At 32.8% G+C, this 22149-nt stretch overlaps 1 protein-coding gene across 7 annotated transcripts in view; it reads left to right on the forward strand.

The window, feature by feature from the left end:
• Nucleotides 1–22149, forward strand: part of Ddhd1 (DDHD domain containing 1) — a 76234-nt gene that overhangs the window by 17384 nt on the left and 36701 nt on the right. For 2 of the 7 annotated variants that reach the window (XM_026411038.2, XM_077799499.1), the window contains exons 2-6: nucleotides 10812–10985; nucleotides 11691–11711; nucleotides 18001–18102; nucleotides 20142–20270; nucleotides 21610–21757. In XM_026411038.2, coding sequence (XP_026266823.2) covers nucleotides 10812–10985; nucleotides 11691–11711; nucleotides 18001–18102; nucleotides 20142–20270; nucleotides 21610–21757 — 574 coding nt within the window. The remainder of the gene's footprint in view (nucleotides 1–10811; nucleotides 10986–11690; nucleotides 11712–18000; nucleotides 18103–20141; nucleotides 20271–21609; nucleotides 21758–22149) is intronic. The other 5 variants (XM_026411033.2, XM_077799500.1, XM_026411034.2 and 2 more) reach the window with 3 other exon arrangements.

Below are 22149 nucleotides of genomic sequence, written 5' to 3' on the forward strand. Positions count from 1 at the left end.
TTTATTATTAGAGCTTTATAGTTATACATAGTAGTTGAGTTCAGCCTGACAAACTGATACATGCATGGAAATCAATTTCAGTACATGATCTCCCCTTTTCCCTCCCCCTTTTCTCTCCTTTCTGTTCTCCCTCCCCTCTCCCATTCTTCTTCCTCTATTCCACTAGACTTTCTTTCACTCCTGTATTAATTCGTATTTGATTGATTCACTATGTTGTCTTATACTTCCCTCCCCTTTTTTTTATTTTACTCTAACTTCCACATATGAGAGAAAGCATTTGAGCTTTGAATTTCCGAGTTTAGCTAATTGACATGATATTCTCCATTTCCATGCATTTACTGACAAATGCCATACTTTAAATTCTTTTTTTTTACTGAATAGAACTCCATTGTGCGTGTGTGTGTGTGTGTGTGTGTGTATGTGTATGTGTATGTGTATGTGTATTGCCATTTCTTAATCTCTTCATCTATTGATGTGAATCTGGGTTGATTCCATAATTTAGCTATTGTGAATTGTATTACTGTAAACCCTAAGGTGGCTATATTGCTGTAGTATGCCAACTTTAGATCTTGAGAAACTACCAAGTGGGATAGCTGGGTCATATGGTAGTTTCATTGGTAGTTTTTTGAGGAATCTCCATACTGCTTTCCAGAATGGTTGTACTAGTCCAACCAACAGTGTACACAAATGTATCTTTTTCTCCACAACCTCACCAGCATTTATTGTTATTTGTATTCTTGGTCATTGCCATTCTGACAGTAATGAGATGAAATCTTACTGTAGTTTTGATTTGCATTTCCCTAATTGCTAGAGATGTTGAACATTTTTCATCTATTTGTTGGCCATTTGTGTTTCATCTTCTGAGAAGTTTTCATTTCATTCTTTTGCCCATTTATTAATTGGCTTATTTGTAGGTTTTGGGTTTTTTAGGGGAAGCAGTTAATTTTTTTGAGTTCTTTATATATTCTGTATATTAATTCCCTACCAGAAAGGTAGCTGGCCAAGATTTTCTCCCATTATGTAGGCTCCTTATTCAAGCTCTTGTTTCCTTTGCTGTGCAGAAGCATTTTAGTCTGATGACATCCCACTTATTGATTCTTGGTTTTATTTCTTGCACTTTGGAGGTATTATTAAGGAAGTTGGTGCCAGTACCTATATGATGGAGTGTTGACCCTGTTTTCTTCGAGCAGTTATAAAATTTATTATCTAATTTCTTTTTTTATTGGTTGTTCAAAACATTACAGAGCTCATGACATATTATCTTTCATACATTTGATTCAAGTGGGTTATGAACTCCCATTTTTACCCCAAATACAAATTGCAGAATCACATCAGTTACACATTCACATTTTTACCTAATGCCATATTAGTGACTGTTGTATTCTGCTACCTTTCCTATCCCCTACTATCCCCCCTCCCCTCCCCTCCCATCTTCCCTCTCTACCTCATCTGCTGTTGTTCAATTCTCTCCCTTGTTTTTCCCCCCCTTTCCCCTCACAACCTCATATGTAATTTTGTGTAACATTGAGGGTCTCCTTCCATTTCCATACAATTTCCCTCTCTCTCCCTTTCCCTCCCCCCACTCGTCTCTGTTTAATGTTAATCTTTTCCTCATGCTCTTCCTCCCTGCTCTGTTCTTAGTTGCTCTCCTTATATCAAAGAAGACATTTGGCATTTGTTATTTAAGGATTGGCTAGCTTCACTTAGCATAATCTGCTCTAATGCCATCCATTTCCCTGCAAATTCCATGATTTTGTCATTTTTTAGTACTGCGTAATACTCTATTGTGTATAAATGCCACATTTTTTTTTATCCATTCATCTATTGAAGGGCATCTAGGTTGGTTCCACAGTCTAGCTATTGTGAATTGTGCTGCTATGATCATTGATGTGGCAGTATCCTTTTCCCCATATCCTCGCCAGCACTTGTTGTTGTTTGACTTCATAATGGCTGCCAATCTTACTGGAGTGAGGTGGTATCTTAGGGTGGTTTTGATTTGCATTTCTCTGACTGCTAGAGATGGTGAGCATTTTTTCATGTACTTGTTGATTGATTGATTGTCCTCCTCTGAGAAGTGTCTGTTCAGGTCCTTGGCCCATTTGTTGATTGGGTTATTTGTTATCTTATTGTTTAATTTTTTGAGTTCTTTGTATATTCTGGATATTAGGGCTCTATCTGAAGTGGGGGGGGGTAAAAATTTGTTCCCAGGATGTAGGCTCCCTATTTACCTCTCTTATTGTTTCTCTTGCTGAGAAAAAAACTTTTTATTTTGAGTGAGTCCCATTTGTTTATTCTTGTTATTAACTCTTGGGCTATGGGCGTCCTATTAAGGAATTTGGAGCCTGACCCCACAATATGTAGATCGGAGCCAACTTTTTCTTCTATTATGATCTAATTTCTAAGTCTTTGCCCCATTTTGAGTTTTGTGCAGGGTGAAAGATAAGGAGTCTAATTTCATTTTTCTGCATAGAGCTATTCAGTTTCCCAGCATCATTTGTTTAAAAAGCTGACTTTTCTCTAAGATATATTTTTGGCACCTTTTTCAAATATCGGATGATTGTAGGTACATGGATTTGTCTCTGTATCTTCTATTCCATTGGTCTTCATGTCTATTTTGATGCCAATATCATGCTGTGTGTTTCTACAGCTCTCTAGTATAATTTCAGATCAGGTATTGTGATGCTTCCTTCCTTGCTCTTTTTTTTTTTTTTTTTTTTTTGCTTAGTATTGTTTTGGCTATTCTGGGTCTTTTATTCTTCAAAGGAATTTAAGAATTGTTTTTTCTAATTATGTAAAGAATATCATTGGTATTTTTATGGAGATTGCTTTGAATCTGTATATTGCTTTTGGTAGTATAACCATTTTGACTATTAATTCTGCCTATTCAAAAACATGGGATGTCTTCGCATTTTCTAAGGTCTTCAGTTTCTTTCTTCAGTGTTCTGTAATTTCATTGTAAAGCTCTTCTGCCTCTTTGGTTAGAGTAGTTCCCAAGTATGTATGTATGTATGTATGTATGTATGTATGTATGTATGTATTAGATTATTGTGAAATGGGATGGTTTTCCTGCTTTCTTTCTCATCTGTATCATTGTTGAGTTATAGGAAAGAAGTTGATTTAGGGGTGGTGATCTTGTATCCTGCTACTTTGCTAAACTCATTTATAAGCTCTAGAAGTCTTCTGGTGGAGTTTTCTGCATCTTCTACATATAGGATTGTATCATTGGCAAACGGAGATAGTTTAACTTCTTTTCCTATTTGTATCCCTTTGATTTCCTTTTCTTGTCTGATCACTTTGGCTAATGTTTTTAGGACTATATTGAATAGGAGTAATGTGAGTAGATAGCCTTGTCTTATTTCTGAATTTAGTGGAAATACTTTTAGTTTTTCTCCATCTAGTGATATCAGCTTTGGGTTTATCGTAAATGGCCTTTATGACATGGAGGTAAGTTCCCTTCCAAGCCTAGCTTCTGCTGCATTTTGAACATGAATAGGTGTTGGATTTTATCAAAAGTCTTTTCTGCATCTATTGGGATGATCATGTGATTTTTGTCCTTAATTTTAAGTAATGAATCACTTTTATTGATTTGCGTATGTTGAACCAACCTTGCATTTCTGGAATGAAACCCACTTGCTCATGTTGTATCATCTTTTTGATGTGTTTTTGAATGTGGTCTGCTAATATTTTATTAAGGATTTTTGTATCTATGTTCATTAGGCATATTGGTCTATAGTTTTCTTTCCTTGATGCATCTTTGTCTGGTTTTGGTATCAGGGTTATACTGGCCTCATAAAAAGTATTTGAGAGTGTTCCCTTACAATTTTGTAGAATAATTTAAAAGAATGGTGTTAGTTTTTCTGTAAAGGTCTAGTAAAAGTCAGCTAAGAATCCATCAGGTCCTGAGCTTTTCTTTTTTTGAAGACTTTTAATTGCTGTTTCAATTTCATTGCTTGATGTTGGTCTGTTTATGTTTTCTAGATCTCCTGATTCAATTTGAGGAGGTCGAATGTGCCTAACAAATGTATGACACTAATTTTAATGGGGTTATCGAGCAAAGAAATTGTATCTGAATAATTCTGTAAAAGAGGAATTTTTATATTTTTTATTCTAATTGGTTATACATGATAGTAGAATGCATTTTGACACATCATACATAATTGGAGTATGACTTCTCATTCTTCTGGTTGTACACATTGTAGAAACACAAGTCATGTAATCATATATGTACATAGGGTAATAATGTCTGATTCATTCAACTATTCTTCCTACTCCATACCCCTCCCTTCACTCCCCTCTGCCTAATTCAAAAATACCTCTATTTTTCCATAGCCCCCCACCCCTTATTGTGAATTAGCATCTGCATATTAGAGAAAACATTCGACCTTTAGTTTTTTTGGGATGGATTTATTTTGCTTAGCATGATATCCAGCTCAAGTATATTACATATTAGGCATTAAAGTGAAAAACTTTTAGTTTGACAAGTCTAATATATTTGTTTTTGTAACCAAGTTTAAAGATAGTTACCAAAATACCAAGTTGCCTATTCTAATTTTACTAATGCTTAACAGCTTTTGCATGCCCTACACAGGGGAGTTGAAGTCTTTTAGAACCTGGTGCCTCTGCTATAGCTCCAAGGAAGTCATTAGCACCATTACCTACTCAATCCTAGCTTCTGTTAAAAAACAAAAATTTTAAGGGATATAGTTTCTGTCCTAGAGAAGAAATATATACCTGGAGGCCTTAGAATGCATTTTTCTTTAAGGAAACCTTATAAAAGATGGCTTGGTAGAAATAGTGCATTAATACATTAAATATATAATGGTTTAAGGAGGCCTCTGTGGGGCTAAGCTGGGATCCGAATCATCTTTTTTTTAATTTTTTTTTTTTTAGTTGTTGATAGACCTTATTTTGTTTATGTATATATACATGGTGCTGAGAATCGAACCCAGTGCTTCACACATGCCAGGCAAGTGCGCTACGGCTGAGCCCCAGCCCCTGAACCATCTTTTATAGCATTAATTCTGTAAGAAGTATATTCAGAGTTCCTAGATAGTAAGTTTACAACAAATCTTAAAAATGAATAACAGCATTTTCCTTAATTTTCTACCCTTCTTGTCTTCCATGTCTCCATTCTCCTCTCTTATTTCTAATTGTTGGTTGATTTCTTCTTCCCTTGAATACCAGTGCTTCACCATTACTATTACTATTTTTTGTGACTTCCTTCTTCCTTAAGTCAAATGTGATCAGATGTCCATTATAAATTTTTGCATAGGTGAATTTTAGCCATGCCTTGGATCCTAAATGGGAAAAGCTCTAAGGGCATGGATGAGCTCCAGGGAAAAGGCCCTTAAGACTTCCTTTCTGTTCTTAACATACATTGCAAAATAATGTAGATATAAATTCTTCTCAAATACAGAGCTTTAGAAATCTTATTCTTGTCCCTGCTGTCTCCTGGTGTGAATATAATTTTTTATACCTATATATCTTTATTACAAACCTTTCCCCACCCATGCCCAAGAGATCCACTCAACATTTGCATAAAGGAAATGTTCATAGTATAAAATGGGCCCTGGAAGTTCTTCAACTTTCCAGTGAAGAACTCTTGTTCTTTTTTTTTTTTTTTTAAATTCCAATAAAGGCCTTTCTTTAATCATGTTTTGCTAAAGTTATAATTACAATAATGACTTCATTTTTTTTCTGATAAATGCTTTTTTTAAGTGCTGGTCTTTACATTAAGTTTAAATTGACTTTCAGTGACTATTGTTATAAACTAAAAAAAAAAAAAGCAATATTTTGGATATTTTGTTCAAATTTATTCTTTGCATCTGTTAATCCTGAGCAAAATTTTTCTCTGGTCCCAATCTGTAACTACAAAGTGATGTTACATTTAAAAACTATATATGTGCAGGTGTATATCAGTTAGCAGTAGGTTCTATAAAACATTATAAAAAAAGCCAAAATGATAGTGTCTTAAATGAGTACAGTTCTCTCCACATAAAAGAAGTGTAGCTGTCCAAAGTCCAAGGCTATGTGGTAGGTACTATGGCTTGTTATTCACAGGAGGAATCACCATCCTTTGTAAGTGACTTAGTTCAGAAATTCGAGGCATACAGGTGACACAATTGCTTCTGAAATTAAACAAGTAGAAAGTGGGAGTGCGTACTTGGATTAGACTGAAGCCTACCTAATGAGTAAGGGATAAGTTTTCGAGTGATTTGGGAGACACAGTAAACACAGCTTAGTGTCCAGTTTAGTTGTAAAAAAGCATTTAAGGAGGGCAAATTTGGATGACTCCAAGTTTTCTGACTTGATCAATCAGCTAAATACAGTCAGCATGCCCTTCACTAAAATAGGGAATACAGGTAGAGGAACAGATTTGTGTTTTGTTTTGTTTTTTTTCTAGGAAGTGAATGTGTTCCATAATTATTTGTGGTTCAGCACAACTAAAGAACCTGTGTACCCTGGGAGAGAGCTAACAGGGTGCTTTTCTATTTGAAAAGTTGCATAGTTTAAAATAACTTGAAGTTAGGAGTCAGTTTAGGTTGGAATCTTGTTTTACACATTGCCATTTATGTGCTTTTGGGCAGTTGATTTAGTTTCATTGACTCAGCTTATTGGGAAATAAAAAACTATAAGATTATTAAGATTAAATGAGATGAGCTTCTTGATCTGAAAGACAATGGAAGCAGTTGTGTTAGACCACAATGCAAAGACCACGGACTCCAATTGAAATCAAATTAAAGCAAGCTTATAATTTCGACCAGTCGGGCAGGAACAGAAGACAGCTCTGCAGCTTGGAGCACAGCTTTATAGCACAGAAATTTACATGAAGCGGGCTTTGACATCAGAATTTATGAGGGTCATTAGAGCTTCAGAGAGCGTCGGTATCTGGTCAGGGAGAGCCAGGCATGAATTCAAGGCACGGGCAGGCATTCCAAGCAAGTTTAGAAATTTATAGTAAACCGAAATTAGCTTTTCATGCCTTTTGGCCAAATGGCTCCTAATCTTAAGAGGGAATTGGGCTGGGTTTATCAGTTGTCCAAATCTAAATCTCTCCAGTGTCTTGACAAAGAACCATAAGACCAAAAAGGATATTCCTCACACCTTCAACATTCCTATGATATAGGTACCATGAATTTTTCATTACCTTTATGTAAACAAACATCAAATTAAAACAGTTCCTGTTGCTGCTATAAGCCTGTGAATGTGAAGAGTAGGCAAGAGGAGGCCTAAGAAGCAATGAAGAGGAGAGGGGAGATAGGTTAACATAAACCACAGTCGCCCAAAGAGAGAGAGTACCAACAGTAACTGCTAAAATACAAATCCTATAATTAGCTACAGGGAAGGTGTGTGAGGGAGGGGAAGGGGAAGTGAGAGGGACCAGAAGTAGCAGCAGCTGAGAAGTAGTGCTCCTGGAAAAGGAGATGAAGAAAAGCATGGTAGTGAATGGAAAGAAGGAAGTAAGGACAAAAGGGAAGGGCTCTAGAGAAATAAAAGACAAACAAGGCCCAGTAGCACATCCCCCCAACTCCACGCTGACATTGTCTGTTAGAGGGGCCCCTTTCCAGTGTGAAGAAGCAAAGATTCTTAAACTGAGAACTCTGCCCACAAAATGGCCAAGAATAGAATGAATTAAATGCTATACAAAGCTATTTTAAGAAAAAAAAAACAGAAAAATGTGAATGAAAACATTTCATTTGGTAGAAATTCTTCCCCAAAAAAGCAAACACAAAACAAAAGGAACTATATGTCAGTGTTCCAACCTAACAAAATATTCTCAAGCTAACTTATACTAACTTATACTCAAAACAAAATACCACTTAGAAGCAAAAATTGAAAATCTAAGAGACTACAAAAAAAGGAAGAACTGTGACATGTTTGATTAAATTTAAAAGAAATTGAAGAAGAAGGCAAAGCTGGGCATAGGGATTTAGCTGAGTGCTGGAGCACTTGCCTAGCAGGTCAGGTGCAAGGCCCTGAGTTCAATCCCCCACAGGCACCCCCCCCCCCTCAAAAGTAAAGCCACATTATATCCAGGGAAGATTAAATTAAAATAAAAATTTAATTGGAGGACTGGGGATGTAGCTCAGTTGATAGAGTGCTTGCCTTGCATACACAAGGCCCTAGTTCAATCTCCAGCACCACAAAAAAAAAAAAATCTAATTGAGACCATTGATGAAAAGAAGGAAAACAGCTAAAAGAATGAAATGAGATACAGAAAGAAGTAAATAAATAAATAAAGCAAGCAAGCAAGAAAGAAAACTTTATAGAGAGAGTAGTTAAACTACAGATACAGGCAAAAGAAGACCCAAACACTTAAAATTTCGTTGGGTTATGATTTAATTAGTCCCTGAAGAATAAAAGTCAGTAGAACAGAACTAATTAAATCATGATGCAAGGAGAAAAAGTATCTCACTACTAGTAAAGGAAAATTAGAGAAATAAAGGAAAATTAGAAAATCTGATTCCTTAAGAACAATATTCAAAAGAAAGCTACAGTAGAACAGCATTTTTTACAACTCTAAAGTGCAGGCAAGTGCAGTTTGAATATGTAAGAGTTTAGAGACTACTTAGTAAAAATTTAACATACTTAAATATAAATCCAAGACTGAAACAGTGGTGGGGACGTGAGTGTAATTATTATATGTTCTTACAAAGGGAAAATAAAATAGAATAATATAATTCTCTATTGTATACAGAGTAAGTTGGAGTCATATTATCATATAAATGGACAGACCAAATAATAAAAGGTTAAGTAAGCAAAAAGGAGATTTGACACACACAAAGTATACACTAGAACAAAAATGCAGATCTTTCTTTAACCAAAAGAAAGTACAAAACCACAAAAATACCATATAGAGAAAAAAAGAGGGGCTGGGGTGGTGGCTCAGTGGTAGAGCGCTTGCCTAGCATGTGTGAGGCACTGGGTTTGATTCTCAGCACTGCATATAAAAAAATACAAGTCCATTGACAACTAAAAAATATTTTTTAAAAAAAGTATGAATGATAAATTTGGCAATTATAAAAGAATAAGAGTTGTTCAAATATAATATAGCTATATCAACATTACATAGCCATATAAACATTAATGGACTTATTCAAAAGAAAAATATTTTCAAATGACATCATAAAGCAAAACCCAGTTGGATGTTATAAACAAGAGACATGTCTAAAAATGTGATTAAAAAAAAAAAGATTTAAAAGGATGTAGCCAAGTATAGAGATGTATGCCTATAATCCCAGTGACTCGGGAGGCTGAGGCAGGAGGATCCCAAGTTCCAAGGCCTACCGCAGCAACTTAGTGAGATCCTGTCTCAAAATAAAAAATAAAAAGGACTGAGGGTATAGTTCATTGGTTGAGTGCCCCTGGGTTTAATCCCCAGTACACAAAAGATAAATAAAGTGTATCACAGGCAAATGGAAATAATAAGAAATCAGGGGTTGATAAATAAAGTAGAATCTAGGTTTAAAAAAAAAAACCTGACAGAGTACACTTATAATATTAAAAGTCATAATTTACAATGAAGTTACAATGTTTTTTGTATGCACTAAATATTAGCAAACACCACCACATAGCAGAATTACTATAGCAGAATATTGGAGAATGCAGGAAGCAACAGAAAAACATAAGAAAATTTTAACATCATAGTTCAAATCTAGTGGGGCCAGATGTTTCAAAATCACCTTGTTCATTTCCTGTTCCAAACCTAGAATTAGCTATTTTATAAAGGAGACTTGGATTCTTGTGAGAAATATTTGGAGATCTTTATATTAGGGGGGTGCTCACATATTCAGTCTTTGTTTCTAGACTTCTCTAGCTTGAACTTTTTTAAAAAAATGCATTCTTAGTTCATGCTGATATTTATAATTATGATTACAAGGGTTTTCTTTGATTTTTATATTTGTATCTCTTGTGTTAAAATTCTAGTTTCCTAATGATTTTAATAGATCAATACATTCACCTTAACCTATGGTTGAAAATGAGCAGTACCAATTTTCTTGTTAAAAGTGTGATTAGTGCAGAGAGTTTAAGATAATATATGTTGTTCTTTATGTCCTTAAGATATTTCCTAATATATATGTTTACATTTAAGTTAAGTTGAAATTATTTCTCTTTATATGGTTAAATCACCAGCTCCCTACATAGTTTTTTTCATTTTGCTTTTTACTCTTAGAGTTTTGTCATTTTTATTCTGATTTATTTTTGCTTTATTTTAAAACTTTAAGGATTCAAGAAAGATAGCTTAACTAACAGCAGAAATAAAAGTTAGGCTTTTGGAAACAGTGTTTAATTGGAGAAAAGTTATTCAAGAAAATGTTCTTGATTTTTTTTTTCTAAAATTGATGAGCAATTTATTAAAATTAGAAGTTTCATTTATCCCCTGTGTGCTAACTGGGATCCCATAACTATCAAGGGATCCCTAAAAAGTATGTCATACACACTATTTCCAAATACTAGTTCTGGGATTTTAATCTCAATATATTCGATATATTTGGAATTCTCAGTAAAGCCTTGTATGAAACTTCTTAACCCTTTAGTCTCCTTATTATGGTTACTCAAGTCCTCAGTTATATAAATAGTTGCTTATCTGTCTGTCTACTGCTAAAGTAATCTTTATGTGTAATATTGAAGTAAAATTTATGCTGATATACCCTGGCTTGAAATCTGGATTTTAAAACTTTAAATGATTATACTGGGTCATGAAAGTCTGGTTTTGTGACAGTAGCAACAATAGGTAAGATTGTAATTATTGTGTCTCATTTTAAGTGGTTTAATTCTACAATGCATAATTTTATCATTTTTCTTTTCAGAGGCTGATAAAATACCAGTAATGCGTGGACAGTGGTTTATTGATGGTACTTGGCAGCCTCTAGAAGAAGAAGAAAGTAATTTAATTGAGCAAGAACATCTCAGATGTTTTAGGGGTCAGCAGATGCAGGAAAATTTTGATCTTGAAGTATCAAAATCCTTAGATGGAAAAGATGGTAAGACCAGTTAATATATTTAATACATTCTGTAAATTGAGTAAATTATTGATAAAATTTAAGAGTAGCTCATAAATTCGATAGTAGTAATTCAGGAGGATTAAAATTTATAAAATTTTGTTTGTTTATTTTTTGTGGTTATGGGGAGCCAACCTAGAGACTCAACATAGTAAGCAAGCAGTGTACCACTGAGCTACAATCCCCAGCCCTAAAAATATTTGATAACTATTCTAAAATTAAAAACTGCTATAAATTTCAGAGCTGTCTCAATATTTATTTTACTAAATATGTATGTTTCACTGCATGATACTAACACCATGTATTGCAAATATATGTATATATTGTACTCCCTAAATTAGTCTTTTTTGGCAGTTTTTTAGTTATCAAAAAAACCTTGAACTTAGTAGAAAAATTCCTTATTATATCAAAGAAGCAGTTTTGTTAATGTTGGTTCTTTTCCTAAAGTTTAAAAACCTGTAACTGCTTTTGTGTATTCTTAACTGTCTCTCCAATGAGAACATATCAATTGCTAATTCGAAATAGTCTGCCCCTTATATTTCCTTATTCGGTATTTGGATATGTTTGCAATAGTTAAAAATATAATAGTAGCAAAGATTGCTGTGTTTTCATTATGTGTCTGAATCTTGAGTAAACTTTAAATGCATGGTAAAGTTAAAAATACTTCTATTGTTCCATTTACTGCAGGCAGTGGGATCAACTATTCTGGTGAGTATAAATGTACAGGTAGATTAGAATGTATAGCTATCTCTAAATTTTTACCTTAAAGAGTTTCTTCATCCATGCTTGCCTCTATTTGGAAGGTTTCTTGGCAAGCCCTACTGAACCTAGTGAATTGAGGGAAAAAAAATACAAAGTGAGAGATTTCTTTTCTTCCTCCTAAAACATTTCTAATGCAGAAAAACTCAATATTGATCAGGTAATTCACAGACTACAGCTTGAAAAAACAAATTACATGGTTGGAAATAATTGTTCATATAACAAGTAATGGCAAAACAATAAGCTTTATATTAGCCGAAAATTTTTTTCTATTAGTAAGTTCTCTTTTTCTCTTTTCTTCTCTTTATTCTTTTATCTTTTTCTGAATATATATATATATATATATATATACACACACACACACACACACACACACACACAGACCATGAGCATGTAAATTATACAGTTTAGCTTATATCAAATTAAAATATCTTTTGTATCTACTTGGTATAAAAGTTTGTATAACTGAGAAAAGTTGTGACTTCTTAATAAATCTACCAAATTTGTATAATAGTTCTGTTATGTGCAGATATCATATTCTAGGAATTTGAAATTTATTTTCTCATTTTCTTATCTATAGAATCAAATATGTCCTTATTTCACTGTAAAATTCAACATGAAGGTTTTATATATCAATATTACAAAGCAAGTTCAGTATAAGAACCATAGCTATATTCCTACAAACTGCTATAGAAATAATATTTTATTCTTGTTCTAAGAAAAATATTTATACAAATAACTTTTGTATACTTCTGGTTTTATGTTAGTAACTAGAATATTTTATAACCTTCCATCACTACTACCAGAAAAATCTCAGACCTACTTTATAATATCTCAAAGACGGACCCATTTTATCATAAAATAGTTTCCTTGCCTTTAGTGAATTATGAGTTTTAGAAATTTTTTCCCATGTGTTCTTAAGTCTTCTACCTCAAAAATGTTAATTCACCTTAATACTCGTGCATTAAACAAGTCTAAGAGGTTGGAGGAGGAAAAGGATAAGTCTGTAAAATATTAGTACAATGTTCTCCTTTCTCATACCGTGTTGAAAACATTTTTTTTTTCCATTTGCTTTGTCATCCTGTGGAGGTTAATCATCAGCTCTGTTTCACTTGTAGATCCCTGGTCTTATCTATTTGGAATCTTTTTTCAATTCAAATTAAACTTTCTTATATCCATTTACTCTTCTCCCTGCTTAGATGTTAAATGTAGCAAGATTCTTCAGTTTTCCTCAAAAGTGCCCCAATTAAAAGAAGTCTGATAGGAGAACATGGTTTATTTGTGTAAATAGGTTTTTTAGTGTATGTCTTTGATGTATCAATCCTAGGATATTATAGTATTGTGGGTTTTTTTGTTATCTTTAAAAATATACATTGAGTAGTAAAATTCTAATTAGTAATAGCAATATGGTTAAACTGATAAAAGCATTTTTACATTATAGTCTATCAAAAATAATGATTCTTTGAGGTTCATTAGAAGAAAATTTTATTTTTTTAAAATATGCCATGACACAAAGGTAAAGATTCAGCATGCTTTGTTACTACAGATTACAAATTCAATTCAGAATAAATATAACACTCATAATTTTCCATCATTTTGTTATTCAGTATTATATTAAACATACATTTATATATTAAAATGTGACATTGACTTTGAAGATTATAGGAAATTTTGTAGTACATTTGAAAATTATCGCTGGTCTTAAGGAAAGAATATAGCCCCCCGAAAAGCTACCATAATTGGGAAAATAACTCAAACTTAATCCTGTCTACAAAGATTAAAAAATATGATCTTTTAATTATTTTGCTTTTACTTCTAAGCTTTTAAATTTTTATGTTTTATTAGTCAGTGGAGGAAATGAACTTCTCACCTTAATTGTCTTGCATATAAAGCCTTGACTCTGCATGTTGTCAAGAGATTTTGAATGCTTTCTTAAGTTAATAGTATTGTGGTAGGCACCTTTGTGAAAGAATAAACAAGGTTTTTTGCCCTCAAGGAATTTTCAATATTTTAGAGAAGAGAGTGACAACATGTGAGGATAGTTACAAAGTAAGTACAAGATAACACAGTAGACAATGAATATTAAATATTCTGAAAAGAGGTTTGGAATAACTAGAGTCAGTGATTACAGTGCAGTGGAGTAATTAAAATAAGGCTTTCTGGAAAATCCCATTTAATGAAAACATTTAAGAATACTATATTCAGGGACTCTTACTAAGTGCTCTAAGGAATTTCAAAAAAACTAAACAAAATTCTTGCCTTCAGAGACATTAAAATAAAATAACTCCCTTTTTCCTGGCCTTAGCTGGTTGGGATAGCTGTTGTCACAAATGAATTGGATGTGTTGAATATTTTCTCCTTATTAATATCCCTATTAGTCTCAACATAAGCATGGAATTAAAGATATTGATGAAAGTTTGATATAACTCTTTCTACCATCCCAATAAAAATAACCTACAAAACATTAATTACTTTTTGTAATTTAAATACTGGAATCTAAACTTAGTTCTTAGCCAGGCACAGTGGTGCATACCTATAATCCAAGTGACTCGAAGGTTGAAGCACAAGGAGGATCACAAGTTCAAGGCTAGCCTCAGCAACCTAATTGGAATCTTAGCAACTCCAGTGTCAACATTTAAGAACACAAAAGGACTGGAGTTGTAACCCAGTGGTAAAGTACTCCTGGGTTCAATCCCTAATATCCAAAGTAAAATAAATTTGATTCTCTCTGAAAATTAAAATGAAAATTGATTCTCTTTACCTCATAGCCTAGGAAACATCTATAGCCTAACAAATGATGGTTCATAGTTTCACTTGAAATAAGGTGTAGAAATCACCTTCAAATAAGGAATTTGGTAAAATCTAGTAATGATTACTCTTTTACTCATTTACAGTTCATTCAAGCACATGCAATAATTTTAAAAGAAAAAAATAAGTTGAACTACATGGGTTAGTGTTGTACACCACTCTGACCAAAAAATGCATAATCTCAATTCCATAGTGAGAAAACATCTGATAAACTCAGATTGAGGGCCATTCCAGAAAATAACTAACCAATAGTCTTCAGAGTCATAAAAGACAAGGAAAGATTGAGAAATTTGTCACAGGTAAGAGAAGACATGTCAATAAAATGCCATATAGTATACTAGATTAGGTCCTAGAATAGAAAAAGACATTGTAGAAAAATAGAGAAATCTGTACAAAGACTATATATTAGTTGATAGTATTATACCAGTTAATTTCTTAGTTTTGATAATTATACTTTAATTATACACAGTGCTAACATAAGTGGAAGCTGGGTAAAGGAAATATGGTAGGTAACTCCCTGTACTGTTTTTCCTACTTTCTATTAAGTCCAAAATTATTCCAAAATGAATTGTTTTTAAGGCCAGTAGAGGAATTAAAACAAAATACTATAACTCTTAGCCCAAAAACAGGGAAAAAGAAACAGAGAAACAACAGGTGAGACAAGGGAAAAAATAGTTGGCCTGAATTTACCACATCTGTAACTATAATAAATGTGAACTGATACTCCAGTTAAAAGTCAGAGGTTGTCAGATTTGATGAGAATGCAACACCTGGCTAGATGCTGTCTGTAAAGAGTCACAGTAAAGTCACAGATAAGTTTAAAGTAAAAGTTAGGGTTTTTACAGTTAATGCTAATTTGAAATGCAAGCTAATTTGAAATGCTGTGACCATACAGATGCTGGCAGCTCTCTGATGTTACAACAGCTTGCATTTTGGAAGGCAAAGTGTATATTCCCATCACTTGCTAAGATAAGGATATCCCATAGTATGAAAATAGCATTTCAGGAGTCAGTTTAAAAGATGGGGAGTGTAGTAACCTTCTAACCAGCTTTCCTTTTCTTACTTGGGTGATTAAGATTTCTATCTTCTAGCATTTAGTTATTTTTTTATAAATTTATCTAACTTAATTTCTCTGATATCCAAGAAAGATTGCTGGGAGTTTTCTCATTATCATTAGCAGATTTGAGAAGCACAGGCTGCCTTCCAGAGACTGCAGTTTTCCAAGTTTCCCACTTTTATACAGGGAAAGGTTCTTGAGTTTTTCTATTGGAAGGATTAATATGTCATCAGCCAACCCCCTTTGGATATTCTTACTGCTTTCAGAATTATATGAAAATTTCTTTGAGAGGTGAATTAGTAAGGAAATATCAGTAGTGTTTTAAATCTTTTTCATTGCTGTATAAGACTAATATTTGAAAGACTATTTTTTTAATATTACCATTTAATAAATTGACATTTTCACTTGTAGTTTTAGTTCATGCATGTTTGCTAATAAGATTTACTAACTAAAACATGTATGTATGTATTTATGTATCTCATTGCTGGGGTTTGCACCCAGGGCCTCACACATTCTAGGAAAGTGCTCAACCACTAAGCCACACCCCTAACCCTAAAAATTCATTTTAAATGAAAAACAAGTTAATTAGTACTTTCTATCCTTGTGTGGATTGATAGTGAAACTTTTTTTTCTTCTACTATACTTAGGGTAATACCTGTAATACTGTGCTTTGGGTTGAAAAAAATTAAGCTCTTTGCTACAAAATATTTGACAAATAAAATAAATGATGTTCAAATGAAAACAAATTTGGAAGGTAAACCATATCTATTTAATTTGTGGAAATGTTTTCAATGTTTTTCTATTTTGAGGGTAAAAAACTTTTTTCCTCTCTTTCTCGGTATATTGGGTTGTTATTCTTTTATTTTAAGTTACGATTCTTTTAGAGAAGAAAACCTTTATAAGATGGTATTTGGTTCATGTTAGTTTTACTACTAGATTTATAAAATCTAATTTTTCTTTCTCTGTATAATAAATTCTTGAGTTTATGTCAGTTTGGTCCACTTTGGTGTGTTAGCTTCATTTCCTAATTTAAAACTGTTTCATGGCTAAGTGGTACATCTGTTCCTGAATAACTGACCAGAAGGCACATGAAAGAAGAAACATTTCAGGGATGAAAATTGCTTCAGTTGTCATATTCTACCTCTGTAACATTGAAATCTTTTTATAATCCTGTCGTAGAAACCCAGCTTTTAGCCCTAGTCTGCAGTGCTTATAGCCATATAATTACCTAGAGATATAGTTATTAAGTATATAGGTATAGTTATTAATGCCTCATAAACATTTCCAAAAATACCTTTATTGCACAAATCTTTGTATAATACGACATCTGTATATACAACAGATTTGTTATATTCTGATATTATATAATAAGAATTTTTTATTTGAGAAGTATTTAACCTTTGAATGTCAAATTAATGTAAAAAGGGAGTGAGCATGAAAATTAGAACATAAATTTTAACTAAATCAAAAATATTATTATTTATTCAACTGAACCGCAAATAACTGATGTGTAAAATTCAATTCCAGATAGATTTTAATAATTGCATACTTTAAACATAAATCTATGAATATATACAGCTAGCAAAGTTTGGCAGGGACCATGTTGACTTTAAGGTTATCTACTGATTTACCAAATATCAAGTCTGTGCCTTGCTTTCCTCTATGTTGTCTGTTAAATGCTTTCAAGATGTCACAGCATACATTTTTACTAATGATATTCTTTTTATTCCTAAACACTAATAAATCTTTCCAAAAGGGATAGTTAAAAGTGTTTCTGATTTGGTTTTCTGTTTAAAATATTCATTTTTTAAAAGTCTTTTAACAACTTAAACGGAGTTATGAAAAGACATTTGTTTCTGAAGGGGACCTCGGGCCACTGCACTTCAGTGCTAGAAAGCATCAAATGAAATGTATACTGTGCTGTCTTCTTAGACAAGCTGTGTTAGAGGTTAAAATGTTATTCACTGCATTCTCAATTTGTACAGTTGTTGGCTGTTTCAGAGTCACCAATTTGGTGAGAGTAAATAACCTTAGTATAAAGATGGAGTTTATAAATCTCTTCAACATTCAAAAATACCATGTTCTATTTTTTATTCTATTTATGCAAAGACAATAAATGATAATCACATAACTGTAACTAATAAATTTAGCTATCATTTGCCTTTGTTTTTTTAGTGAAAGTAGAGCATATATTTGATAAACATTAAACTAATTTTTGCTTTACTGAATTTTAACTAAAAAGTATATAAATAAAACATTTAGAATAATGTTTGTCAAATACAACTCTTTTTTAAAGTTAATTCTAGATCAAAAAGGCCAAAGGACAAAACTCATTTAAATTTACTTTGAAGCTCAGTGTTTTTGCTTTCTTAGTTGTCCACCACCTCCCTCCCTTCTCCCTCCCTTCTCTGTTCAAATGGAGAGGATATAAGGAGAGTACAGATGCGGCAGGTCTTAAAAGAAAGCGTTCCCAAGGTACAGTAATTGTAGTTTTATTTCTCTGTGTAGTTGTATTCCCAGCTTATAGCATTCCGTTGTGTTTAAAGTATAGAAATTTTAGTTTTCTTTTAAATGTGTGCATTATGCTATTTTGCTTAATGTTACTTTCTTTATTATACATGTTTATAAACATTTGTAAACTATGTATGGCCCAGTAATGAAATGTGCACCAGTATTAAGATGTTTTACTTTAATACAATATGTAGCTGATTTTAAGGACGAACAAAATTTTGCTGACATAACACTGTTCTCTAAATAGTTCAATCTTATAGTTTCAATATTTTAAGCATGTGTTGCTGAAAACTTTTTTAACAAAACTTTGGTTTACAAACAATTGTTAAAACCCTGCACAAATTTTTTGATTTATGAAGAGTTCTTCTACTTAAAAAGCTGAACTTGTACATTGTTTTCTTTGGAACTGAAGATATTATTTATTGGGTTAATTGAATCTTGATCTTGGTTTAGTGTCAGTAATATATCCTGTCAGGTAAGTAAAATATAAGTTGGTTTTTATTTTTTTCATTAACTTTTGAAATTACATTTGTAGCATATCTACATTTTCTTATAGTGTATTGTATATTCTAATAGGAAGTAGGTTTTCTTTAAAATGTCTTTTGACCTTAGATCTTGACCAGGGCTGTATCATTTTTTATATTTAGTTTAAGGTTATTTTCAGCTCCTCTTCAAATCAGAAGAATTAGACTCTGCCAGTAATTAGCTTTGTGGCAGGTAATTTAATCTCTTTGTACCTCTTTATCTTTGTATATGTAATGGGGGCTAATATTTTGCCTTAAATGGAGTGGTTTTTTCTTTTTTTTAAGAGAGAGAGAATTTTTTTAATATTTATTTTTTTTAGTTTTCGGCGGACACAACATCTTTGTTGGTATGTGGTGCTGAGGATCGTACCCAGGCTGCACGCATGCCAGGCGAGCACGCTACCACTTGAGCCACATCCCCAGCCCTTAAATGGAGTTTTAATAGATAAACTAGATATAAAGTGGAAGCCATTTTCTTGGAAGATGAAAATTCAAATTTTTCTTGTCTGTGTGTCAAGAGATAGAGAGGAAAAGTTTAAGGCCTTCAGAATATAAGAATATGAAAGTATGAGCCAGGCGTGATGGCGCACACCCAGACCAAGGTGAGAGGTCAGCCTGACAGCATAGCACAACTCAGTCTGTTTTCTCAATTTATTGCTTCCACAAATATTACTGAATTCATAACAGGTTCTAGGCACTATGTATTTTGTGCTAGGGATACAAAAGTGATCGAGATACATTCCCTGCCTCACAGAGCTTATAAAGTCCTGACACATAATAGGTTTGGATTTCTTTCCTTAAGACCTAATTTTTACCAAGCATAATCCTGTTATAGAAATGAAATAACCATAATGATGAACATCAATGGATGAACATTTCTTTAATTTTTCACTAAACATCTATGGGTTTACGACTTTGGGTTTCTTCTGTGATGAGCAATATCCAGTGATAATTGGCTTTAGTGTACATTCCAAAATTACCCTATATTCTAATAGATTATTCTCTTCTGAGTATCTTGTTCTGTCTTGTACCAAGTGATATTTTTACAGATCTTTTGATACCTTTAGTAAAATCAACAGAAAAATTGAAAGTTAATATTTCAGTGTCAGTTATTGAGGACTTTCAAATAGGTATGTATTCCTTAGACCTAAGAGTCATATCACCTGGGAGCACAGTTTTTAAATAATCAAAACAGCTGTTATTAAGTACATATGAGAGGCTAAAATCATGGTAGTTTCACCAGTCACTCTGTTGTTTTTACAAGTTATCATTTCCCTATGGCATTATTAATCCTTTATAAAGTCCTTATCTATTACTTTCTTGACTTAAATTTTTTTAAACAGAGTAGTTTTTCTGTTGAACTGAATATATTTATGAGTTTTTAGATAATAATGATTCAAATGTCTGAGCATTATAATTTTTCATACAAATGAAGTTTGTCTTCAGACCTTCAAGTTAATTTTTTCCTTTTTGTAACAGCTATTTATAGTTTCAAATTGAGTCGAAATCATGTGGATTGGCATAGTATGGATGAAGTATATCTTTATAGTGATGCAACCACATCTAAAATTGCAAGAACAGTCACCCAAAAACTAGGATTTTCTAAAGGTAATTGTTAAATATTACTACACTTTGTCAAGTTTTGGGGAATTGGGATGGGTTTTTTTCCCCTTATATCCAAAGTAGACAATTCAAATTTTATTTTTATTTTATTTTATTTATTTTTATATGAATGTATAATCTTTTTAGTTTATTTTAAATAGGTATTAAATTTAGTGTTAGATGAAATTTTAAGGTGATTGAATTGACATGCATTCATCAGTTAATAATTATATATTTAGATTGATCTGACAAAATTAATAGATTACTTTTATACTTCTTAATGCACAAAAGCAGTCAAACCTGAGGCAGTTGATAAAACATGGCAATTGGCAGTTGAAATATAGAGTCAAGGGAAGTAAAGTCTAAAAAAATTCCATTGTATTTAATGACAGTGGAGGTCACGGGTAACTTGGTGGGGCAGAAGCCAGAGTGGCATGAGTCTAAGCTTAAGTGGATGGTGAGGAAAATGAAGGCAGAGGAAAATGAAGGAAGTTCTTTTAAGACAACTCTTAAAAGAACTTTTACTGAGAGAGGGGGGGGGAGGGAGGGAGGGAGGAGGGGGAGGGGGAAGGGGAAGGAGGGGGAGGGGGAGGGAGGGAGGGGAGGGGGAGGGAGGGAGGGAGGGAGATTGAGATTGGTACCTAGGGAAGAGATGAGAATACTATCAAAAAATAAATTTTAAAAAATAATTTCAAAGTCTGACAGAATTTTACTATCTCCTTTTTAATTTTAATTTCTTTAAAATGTGCTAGAATATCTTTTCATATGCTTACTATATTTATTTTGAAAATTACCTTATCATTTCTTTAGCCCATTTTACTATATAAATGATGTTCTTTTATATTTTGATTAGCAAGATCTCCTTGTATATGTAGGGAGTTGACTTATTATGTGTCATATTTTGCCTAAATTTTCCTAGTTTGCCATTCATCCTTTTAATACTTACTAGTATTTTTTAGTTTCAAGGAAGTTTTTAATTTTTATGTATTCAGTTTATACTTGCTTTTCTTTTTCCTAATAAGTTCTGGCTTTGGTATCATGTCTAGTTTACTTTATATCAACCAAACCAATATATCATCTTTTTAAAAAAATGCTGTAGATGGACATAATAACTTTATTTTATATATGGTGCTGAGGATCAAACCCATTGCCTCACACATGTTAGGCAAGCACTCTATCACTGAGCCACAACCCCAGCCCCCAATATATCATCTTAAAAATGTTATTTCCTCCTCTGTACACCAGTACAATTTTTTCTTTATATTATTATTACTACTTCTTTAAACACTGTAAAAATTCTGTCTCTCAGAAAGATGGTAAACTAAGAATCATAATTTTTCTACAGCATCAAGTAGTGGGACCAGACTTCATAGAGGTTATGTAGAAGAAGCCACAGTAGAAGACAAGCCATCACAGACTACCCACATTGTATTTGTTGTGCATGGCATTGGACAGAAAATGGACCAAGGAAGAATTATCAAAAATACAGCCATGTGAGTTCTTTGATGAATATATTCTACATCTACTCTAGAATGCAAACTTTTATCTAGGGTATGAGAGCTATTAATAAAGTTTACTTGTTCTGCATGTTTCTCCAATGGCAGCTATTCTAACATTGGCCAAGTTTCTGAAACAAATTTTGAGAGTGATTGTTATCTAGATAATGATGATGATGATGGTGATGTTTTATTCTTTCCCCTACTGTATGCAGAAGAGGAGGGATCTGAAAGCCTTTTTAGACTAATAAGTTAATTTACATTAATCTAAGGTTAAAAACAAGAGAGAGACCTGGTGTTAAATTTATATCTTAATCTCTGAACTTCAGAAACTGAGAATACTTCAAAGTTGCACAAGTCTGAAAGGGCTCAGAATTATTTAAATTGCC

The sequence above is a fragment of the Urocitellus parryii genome, chromosome 6 (assembly GCF_045843805.1).
Source record: "Urocitellus parryii isolate mUroPar1 chromosome 6, mUroPar1.hap1, whole genome shotgun sequence".
Taxonomy (NCBI): domain Eukaryota; kingdom Metazoa; phylum Chordata; class Mammalia; order Rodentia; family Sciuridae; genus Urocitellus; species Urocitellus parryii.